The sequence below is a fragment of the Sparus aurata genome, chromosome 8, assembly GCF_900880675.1.
Source record: "Sparus aurata chromosome 8, fSpaAur1.1, whole genome shotgun sequence".
Classification (NCBI taxonomy): Eukaryota; Metazoa; Chordata; class Actinopteri; order Spariformes; family Sparidae; genus Sparus; species Sparus aurata.
Window position 1 is genome coordinate 5,658,366 of NC_044194.1, and position 9,586 is coordinate 5,667,951.

Below are 9,586 nucleotides of genomic sequence, written 5' to 3' on the forward strand. Positions count from 1 at the left end.
GCAATTTAACCACTGAGTGACATCGCTGGAGGCAGATTATATGCAGCTTCCTCCACAGCGCTACAATCAAATGTCTTCTTTGTGCTTTTTCTCTGTTAGGCCACAGCCTAACTTCACTGGAATCACCGCCTCGCCCCACCGCCAAACAGTTCCTGGGACATCCACGCAACCTGCAAAACCCTCTCGTGTCCAGTCTCAACCCTGAGGGTGTGTATGTGTGAGACCCTGCCTGCCGCTTCCCGAGTCCATCCTGCTCTGCTCCTCTCCTGCCCTGCCCGCCCCCCCCTGGTCCCCTGAGCCCCTTGCCCTCAAACTTTTTTTACCCCGGTGTGATTGGGTTTTAAAACCGCTGTTCTTAGTGTCGGGTAGTGAAACCATCTGTGTGGTGGAGGTCTTTCCTACTTCTCAGCAGCTCTTTCCTGCGCTCGACCTGGAAGACGTCTAACTCTCCGTCTCCTGCTGATACCTGTCCTTAACTTTCCACGGCTGACTTACATTCTCTCACGTTTCCCTGAACGCTCTTAATTCTCTGTCCTTTCATGTCGTCTCTACTCTACCCGCCCTCTTCCTCTCTCACTGTTTGCTTCTGGACTAACAGTAGCTGCTTTCATTATACTTTAATGCATCTGGGAACCTGCTCCTAATTTCCCCCTCTGTGATACGGAGTGGCCTTCCCACCCTCGAGTCAACAATTATAAACCGACGGCTGCTTTCTCAGCGTATCTCCATGTAACACGTCCATCGCACAAGGAATGACTGTAGCAGACATTCTGATTGTAGCGCTGTTTTTATACTGTGACATGGACAGATACGAGACCAATGTCATTTCAGTTTGCCTTTTATGTATGGATACTATTTATATGTGAAGTGGGAGGTGTATCTATACAATGCCTTGTACTTTGGTGACGCTTGACTTCCAAAGAGCAAGAGCCTTTCACAGAGGGCTCTGCAAAAAAAAAAAAAAAAAAAAAAAAATGTATTGCACTGTCCCATTCTCCTCCTGTGTGAAGCCTTGGCCCTTTGTTTTGCTACTGAGAAATGTATCTTTCTGTTCTCTTTCTGCTCCGCTTGAAGTCGGAGCGACTTATTTTTAGGAGCTTCCAGCTTTTGCCAGTCTATTTTTGTCGAGCTCCGTGCTAAAAGAAGGGATACATTTCAAAAGTAGTGCCACAGGGTTCATGGTTTTTTGAGGGGTTTTTTTTTCTTTGGCCTGGTCCTTTTTGCTGTCATCACATCTAACATTTGACCTGTCATAACTCGCAATGTGCCTCAGTGGACTTGTAGATTTCGATTCAGCTTTACGTACTAAAATCATCGTAAGAAACATCACGCAAACAAGGGAAGCTGTTGTTTTTTCCACAGATGACTATCCAGACCACATAAACCAATATTTACTTTGTCACAGCACTTAGCGTTTTATTACGTGTCTCTCTATAACCCTGACAGGTCAAAGTGTTTGAGTGTGCACTCTCTCCTTACCGTCTATACAGTGTGGTGTTTCCTTTGTGGGGTCATACAACCGCTTCTTGCTTTGGAAACTACAGACTATCTGAGTGCTTGTTATAGAAAAAAAACATGCTTGAAACTTCTCTGACTTTCAAGACTTAACTCACAACAGAGTTAACTGTTGTTGTGTCGGCTTCTCATAAGCATGTGTGAATATCCTGTTTGACGCAAGTCTTGGCTGAAAACTGTTTTCCAAACAAAGGGATCATCATCCCCACTTATTTTTGTGTGTCTTGCAGTCCTGACATCCAGAGAGTCGTCATGGAGATAAAACATGGACCGCATGGCCAAGGGAAACTTGTTCACTGTTCTGTCACCGTCACCTCATATTTAACCCCTTTTTCTTTGTAACTCTATTTAATCTACCATGATTATACATACTGTATATACATAAGACAAAAATATATTTACAGAGTTTTGCTACTGTAAACACTACAGATGATATGTATGAAATGTAAAAAATAATTTAGAAACCTTTTACCTAGAGCAATTATTACCATTACTGTGTATTTAAATATAATAAAAATGTGCATCGTGTTTTAGATAACCTTTTTGTGGTGAGATTGTGTTTTTCTTTAATACCCACATTTAATTTATTCATCCTTGTAATTTAGAGCTGCATGGATACGTTGATTAAAGGTGCAGTATGTAAGAATTTTGGTTGACGACATTCAAAAATTGATTAAAAACAGGGTTCGTACGGGTGCTTGAAATCCTTGAAAGTGCTTGAATTTCAATGTTGTGTTTTCAAGGTCTGAAAAGTGCTTGGATTTTAGTTTAAGTGCTTGAAAGTGCTTGACATTATAACTCTGTGTCTTTCACAAAATTGGGATCAGACTGGATAATTAATTTCTGAAGTTTTTGCTATTATAAAATATAATTTTAGATGTTTACAGCATGATACAATGTACATAACTGTGATAAAAAGTGAAGAAAAAAATCACAAGTATATATATTCCCTTAGATACGTATTTCACCCCAGCAATAAGGTGCTGGAAAATCTTGAAAATGACCCTTAAAAGTGCTTGAAAAGTGCTTGAATTTGACCTTGAAAAAAGTGTACGAACCCTGTAAAAATCATCAACAGAACGTGAAGAAATAAAAGTTTTGACACTATCATGTATTTGAATTATGTTAGGCGATAACTACGGAAGATAGCATGCTAACAGGCTAGCCGAAGCTCGTCCCAGTCCAAAGCTGTAAGCGCCGACACTTCCCTCCATCCTACGACCGCTAACTGCACTGCTAACTGAGCCAAATAGCTCACAGCAGCTACAGTTAGCAGCAGTTAGCAGTAACTCAGGTGGTATGCTGTCACCTATTTGTTTTAAGCAAGAAATGGACACGTGGCCAATGCTTACATGCTGCATTAATCTGTTTGAGTCAGTTTTCAAGCAAAAAATGAAAACATTTGCTTTTTCCAGCTAAAGATTTGCTTTCTTTTCTTTGACGTCCATGAAAGAAAATGAAGACGTTTTTTAGACAAAAGAAGCAATTCGCTTGGGCTCTGAGAAATTGTGAGTAGCTTTTCTCACATTTTTATTTCTTTACATTTCATAGACTAATTAGATTTATCAAAAGATGTGTGGGGGAAAAAAAAATCTGCAGATCAACTGATGATCAGACTTATTATTAGTTGCAGCCCTGTTGTTCTCTACAGTAACTAAGAGTGAAGGTGCAGCACATCTGTCATACCCTGCAGTTAATAATTAACACCTCACTGTACACGTTCTAAAAATGACACAGCCATGAAGCTCATATGTGAAATGCGTTATAAATATATTATAGCCACTGAAATATGCATGCTCTCCTCGCTCACTTGTGGAACAATGGGCCCTGTGATGTGATGCACGATCATATCAGGGCGTTTTTAAAAGGCGGTATTCACAGGTGGCCGATTCAGAGTTCGCAGAGTGCATCCGTGGCGAGAACGGGAAATGTGCCAAACATCCCGGCATCACAGCGGCTGCTGTTGTGGATGAGGTAACGCAGTGCATCTACAAGACATGTGACCATGAAGGCACAAGGGGCACGGCCGACTTCAGGAGCAATCCACCGAGTTATAAATGTACCTTGTTGATTTTTAAAGTTCCTTGCGATCAGGAAACAGATTTTTTTTTTTTTTTTTTACCATCAGAGAACAGCTGATCCCAGAAGATTGTGGTCTTCACCCCTGAGGCCATGATGTGTTTTCTGTCTGTCCTCAAAATGCTGACGACAACACAAGCGATTCTTTGTTATATTCTGTCATCTGTGATAAAAATCACCCCGGCCTGATTGGATAAACACAGATGCACCACTATGGGTTTAAGCACAACACTCCAGTCCTCCACCCCTTTCCTGTTTGTTTACCCTGTAGAGTAAATATGCCGTCTGTCGCACTGACTTGAGCTTCCCTTGTGCTCTGGCTAACCCCTGACTGAAACCCTGTGGATTTTCTATAAATACTCTCATCTGCCGTCACTTGGCAGGTACAATCGCAAGCATGCACATATTTTCTTTCCACGTCCACGTAGACGCACACGGGCATCGGAAACTTTCTCCAGAGCATTAAAAAAAAAAATACTTATCCTAATCAATAGTTGATCCCCTTTATGCTGATGTTGGCTTCCGACCATGTGTTTGGAAGTAAGGATATAGTTATTACGATTAATTATGTAGAATTGGATTTTGCTGAGAAGGTTTAGAGCTGTCTGGCTTGGCAGGGGTCAGATAAGCTGCAAATCCTTGTTTGGTTCCCAGTGACTGTCTGGATGAACCCGCGGCACGGCGCAACACTGACGCCTACCTGCGGATGCGAAGGAAACTGCACATACACATAAAGTCAAAACAAGGGCTTCACTCTATATTTCCCACCTATTTCATCCACATTAAAAATGCTGCAGTATTCAATGCAAAGTCATGTGATCCCTGTCACAATTAAAACATCTGAAATCCACTGTATTCCTTGTGGATTGTTTAGATCTAATGTTTTTATTTCTAGATGACCTCAGGTCAGTGTTTTACTGTCTGTTTTTCACATACAAAAGTGAATTATATCCAACCTCACCCACTTCATATCTCAACCGAGGCGGGTCCAATCTCATAAACAGCACATTAACAGATTATGATGATGTTCCCGGGCGAGGGAATTATTTCTACAATGGCACTCCACGTGAACCCCATCCCAAATCCACTTTGGAAGGTTTTGGATTGAAGGAAATAAAGCTGAATGTTCGACAGCTTTTTTTTTTTTTTGTGGTTAAAACTTGACCGACAGGCGAGCGGTCGTCTGGGAAAAAAAAAAAAATCCAGCCCCCTCTCCGTGGTCGAGAGTGAGAGTGAGCATCAGCACGTCCACATTACGGTGATGAATGCGGCCACAAGTTAATGAGTCTGACATGCTGCACTTATCTATTCCTCTGTGTCACAATGAGTCATTATGCACCGGTGGGAATAAAACAACCCTCAGTGATACCAGGAAATGCATTACACGCTCAAACAGAAAGTAAGATACATAATGCCACAACTGATTGGAGTAGAAACTTTACTTTGCACTTGAGGGATACTTTACACAAGCAGACACATTGTAGTACATAATGTGCGGACACAATCGATCTGGACGTACTTCTTGGAATTTGCTTCACAATTTAGGAAACGACTGGAAAACCTGCCTCCACTAGTGCGACACGTTATACAAGTTCAGTGTCTTTTTAAGTAATGCTCATTTTCGCTGAAGGGGCCGCCGGGAATCTCCTCGAAGAACCCCTGCGGGGCCCCTGACCTCAAATCTGGAAGCAGAGGCGATGATGATGATAATCCTAACACGGATGAAACAGAAACAGAAACAAAACACTCACCAACGGCTCTTGACAGTAGGTGGCACAAGGGAGGTCGGCTCCAAAAGAGGGAATGCAAAAACCTACGGGCCCTAAATAAAGGGGGACAGTACAGTCTGTGATCATGAGAGGAAGTAGGCTACAGTACACATGGAGACCACTGGGAGAGCAGTCATGTCGAACAGGCCTGTCCCAGCAGCAGCAATGTGCACACAGGGAAGGGATCAAGGAGGTGGACTGGTGTGCGTCCGCTCCGGATCGGTGCTGGTTTCTTCTTGGACGGGGGGCACAAAAGATGAGAAGCGCTCCCAAAACCAGGTTAGCCGCTGTCACACGCACAGTGGAACTGGCAACTGGCGCAATGTGCGTTAGTCAGTGGCTTACCTGCTTTTAGATCTCAGACATATTAAACTGACATGAGGACACATAATCTGTGGAGTCACACAGACAAAAGGCTGTTTGTCATCAGGGCAGTAATGAAACAGTCAACATGAGGAGTGGAGCTTTCTAGAAAATCCCTGAAAGTTGGTAAAAAAAAAAATATAATGAAATAAACATGAAAAATTAAATTCATCTACACACAAAACACGTATAAAAACGCAATCAAATCAATAAGGGTTAATATCTAGAATAACAACACTGTAACTCACAGAAATTTCAATTACAACTGGCCTTTGGTACACGATGTATGCATTTGGCCACCACAATATAATGAACGTCTTTCCATTTCAATTCTCAGGGAGAAAAAAAAAAAAAAGTTCCTAAATAATTAATAATTCCATCTGACAGCTGTAAAAAGAAACGTGTGAATAAATTCCTCGCAGTGATAGCAGTGGATGTGGCCTGATCCGTCCACACCATATAGACAGAATAAAGAATAGTGGCAGATAAAGGGAGCTACTTACCAGTCCCAAGTTTTTCTTTTTTGAGGTTAATTTTAAAGGAGGAAATCTTGCATTTCCGGCGACAGGAGCACGTCTACCATCCCTCCACACATCCGCATTGTTTTTTCTCTTAAAGAAATCACAGTGCATGACTTAAAGTTAGCTGTATTTTAGGACTATAGTACACCGACGCAGAAGTTCAGTACACTTGCACTACCCCAACCCTGCCCACTCCCCTGCATCTGCAACCCGACCTGGTTATGCAAATTGAAAAGAAACACGACGCCGTCTTCGACCAATGAGCGGCCGCGCTGGAGTTGCAAGCCCCGCCCTTTAGCGATAACAGACGAATAGAGCCATCTAGTGGGAGGGGCTTGTCCTAGCAGCATGTTCGGTTGAGATTTAGAGTTATAGTTGGGGTGCGGCGCGTTCAGTTCTGCACGTCGTACATTAGGAATGAACCATTATCGTGTTAACAGTTTCCCGCCCCGCGCCATTATTTATGACAAACATAGGTGCCACACAGGTGACTTTAGACTTAAATAGACGCAGTGTGACGCGACAGCTGCCACAGGAGGCGGGATACGGGTGTTATAAGCGGTTTGGTGAAAGGACGCCCCTACCCCTACAGTGTGAAGTGGTTGAACTCGGCTTACTTGTGTACAGTGTTGCCATGAGCGGAGTGTGGCTGTGCACGTACCAAGGATGCAGCACGACAGTCTGATCTGATGATGACGGCGGGGAGGAGGAGGAGGAGGAGGAGGAGGTGGAGGAGGAAGATGATGAACACTCAATTATTTAGGGAGCGAGAGTTTAGGACTCCCTGACGTCATTAACAAACTGTATATCACGTAATTTCGAATCTGAAATTAGAATTGTGTCTGTTTTTTTATTATTGTTTTATGATTTTGTTATCATTAACATTTACATGTATTTGAAAAATCACATTAAAAAGTTAACTTTTGGACTCTAACACATTGTAGTCATTTAATTAATTATAATAGCATATAAGTATACAATGCTATTATTTTTCCAAAGGTTAATTATAAGAAATTACCTCTTTTATTATATATGTATATATACACACACTTAATGTATGTGACCCCCTCCCCTCTTTCTTCTGGAACATGATGTTCTTTCTTTGTCACATGATGTTCTCTCTCTCTCTGGTGTAGGGGGTCCTTTACCTTTCAGGTTTTTTTCCTTCTCAACACTTTATGCATATCAAAGGCCTTTCGGATTATCCACAGCCAGGACACACATAACCCCATGACAGAAAGTAGTAAATCAGGATTAAATTGTATAGTATTACGTAACAGCTGATATTGACAATGTGAAGTTACCACTGGGGGGCGACAAGGGCACTGGATTACTGTATTGACTGATTGTTCAGTCCTGGCAGCACCATGAAGGGAGAAATTAGAGCTAATAAGAGTATTATAACACTTTAAAAAATGAACTGAGGGTTGGATTCTAAATGGGAAATAGGATCTTGTCATAGTTTATGATTAACTTTTTGATTTGTGATTAACTCGTGTCTAAGAACAGCTGACAGTGTGGTCAGTGTGTGCACTTTGAACCACATTACTAAGCTGAACCACCCTGTGTAATCAATTTGAGGCCATGTGTCAGTTTGTGTGAACATCATTTACATTGTGAGCGTGCAAACATTGCAGTGAATGCACTGAAAATTCAAACCATATTTTATATTTTTAATAATTTGGCCTATTTCTCTATTCTAAGAATGACCTCACAAAACTTTTCATTATTTTGTTATTGTGTATTGGTCCATGTAATTAGTAGTGATCACCTGTACTCTGCCTAGATTGCAGCATGTGTCTTTAATGTGACTGAACACACCAACATGCATAATATATACATAAATACTCAGTGTTGTAAAAAGTACCTTCAAGTCTTAAATCCATTGGCAAAAGTGAAAGTCACTCCATAAAATAGTACCTGAGTAAATAACAAAAAATATCTGATATTAAATGTACTTATGTATCAAAAGTACAAGTAAGAGTAGATTAACTACATGTTTACCGAGTGTCAGAAAACATTTTATTGTGTTGTTATTGTGTATTAGTCAATATATTAATTAACACCTGTTAAATTGTGATAAGTAGATATTTAGTAGTGATAGCGAGGTCAGCGCCTGCAGCATGTTTCTTTAATGTGACTGGACACACTACATGCACACTAACTGCCAAACTACAGAAATACTATATAATATATATAATAAGCTTAAAACATCTGATATTAAGGAAAGGCAAATGTATTTGTATAGCATAATGCACAAGGCAACTCAAAGTGCTTTAGAGTGGCATAAAAATGACATTCAAAACATTAAGAAATTGCATTTAAAAAACATTCAAAACAAGTAGGAAGACATCAAGACACAAAACATTCAAACAAGTTAAGAAATTAGGAAAGTAAGCGAAAAAAAAAGGTTTAAAAGAGACAAGACTAGAAAATAAAAGTCACAGTGCGGTTCAAAGCCTTGAGTGGCGAACAGAAAGGTCTTCAGCCGTGATTTAAAGTAGTTGAGTTGGAGCGACCTGCAGTTTTCTGGGAGTTTCTTCCAGATATGTGGAGCATAAAAACTAAACGCTGCTTCTCAATGATTAGTTTTGACTCTAGGGACTGAAAACAGACCCGTACCTGACGACCTCTGAGGTCTAGATGGTTCAGAACATAGCTGCAGGTCAGAAATGTGTTTTTGCCCAGAACCATTCAGTGCCTTATAAACCAAAAGCATGATTTTGAAATGTGTAGTTTGACGGAAGAACTGGAGTGATGGGATCAGCTTTTTTGGTTCTTGTTAGAACTCGAGCTGAAATGTACTTCTTTATGAAAAGTACAAGTAAATTACTCATATGTCAACATGTATGTATTTCAGGGTCGACCAATCATTGGCCTGGACGATTATCCGATCCGATATTCAGCATTAAAAAAAGAATCTTTATCAGAATCAGTATTTGTTTGTTTCTTTAAAGATGATTGCAAATAAAATACATTTACTCAAAAATGTGGTGCAGTGGCGGCGGTCACGCTACAGCAGGTCATTCATTCCAACTGCTGTCAGACTGTTCAACACCAATAACCCTTAATGTAGCACCATAAGCACCTACTTATCTTGCACTACTTACACTTCTACCTCTGCCATCTTGTGCAGTTATCCAGTGCAATTATACTACTCATATTTATTTATTTATTTTTCTCACATAATTATATTCCTACACTGAGTCTGTTTAATTAAAACACTATTTATTTATGCATCCAGCCTTCAACAGGGCAATACTTTTACACTTTATTCAAATGTATATAATGCACATTACCTCTTTTTCCTGTATATAATGCACATAGCATATAGTTCTT

At 40.7% G+C, this 9,586-nt stretch overlaps 1 protein-coding gene and 1 long non-coding RNA gene across 5 annotated transcripts in view; one reads left to right on the plus strand and one right to left on the minus strand.

Annotated features, from left to right (window-relative positions):
• rassf7a (Ras association domain family member 7a) overlaps window positions 1-2,055 on the plus strand; it is a 38,363-nt gene extending 36,308 nt beyond the window's left edge. For all 4 annotated transcript variants that reach the window (XM_030426599.1, XM_030426602.1, XM_030426600.1 and 1 more), the window contains 2 exons: window positions 100-207; window positions 1,746-2,055. In XM_030426599.1, coding sequence (XP_030282459.1) covers window positions 100-207; window positions 1,746-1,777 — 140 coding nt within the window. In that variant the 3' untranslated portion in view covers window positions 1,778-2,055. The remainder of the gene's footprint in view (window positions 1-99; window positions 208-1,745) is intronic.
• A 2,960-nt stretch (window positions 2,056-5,015) lies between these two features.
• LOC115586091 (uncharacterized) lies at window positions 5,016-6,452 on the minus strand. The gene is made up of 2 exons (XR_003984805.1): window positions 6,230-6,452; window positions 5,016-5,306 (listed from the first exon to the last, which is right to left on the minus strand). It is a non-coding gene; the product is annotated as an uncharacterized LOC115586091 (long non-coding RNA).
• Window positions 6,453-9,586: the final 3,134 nt, after the last annotated feature.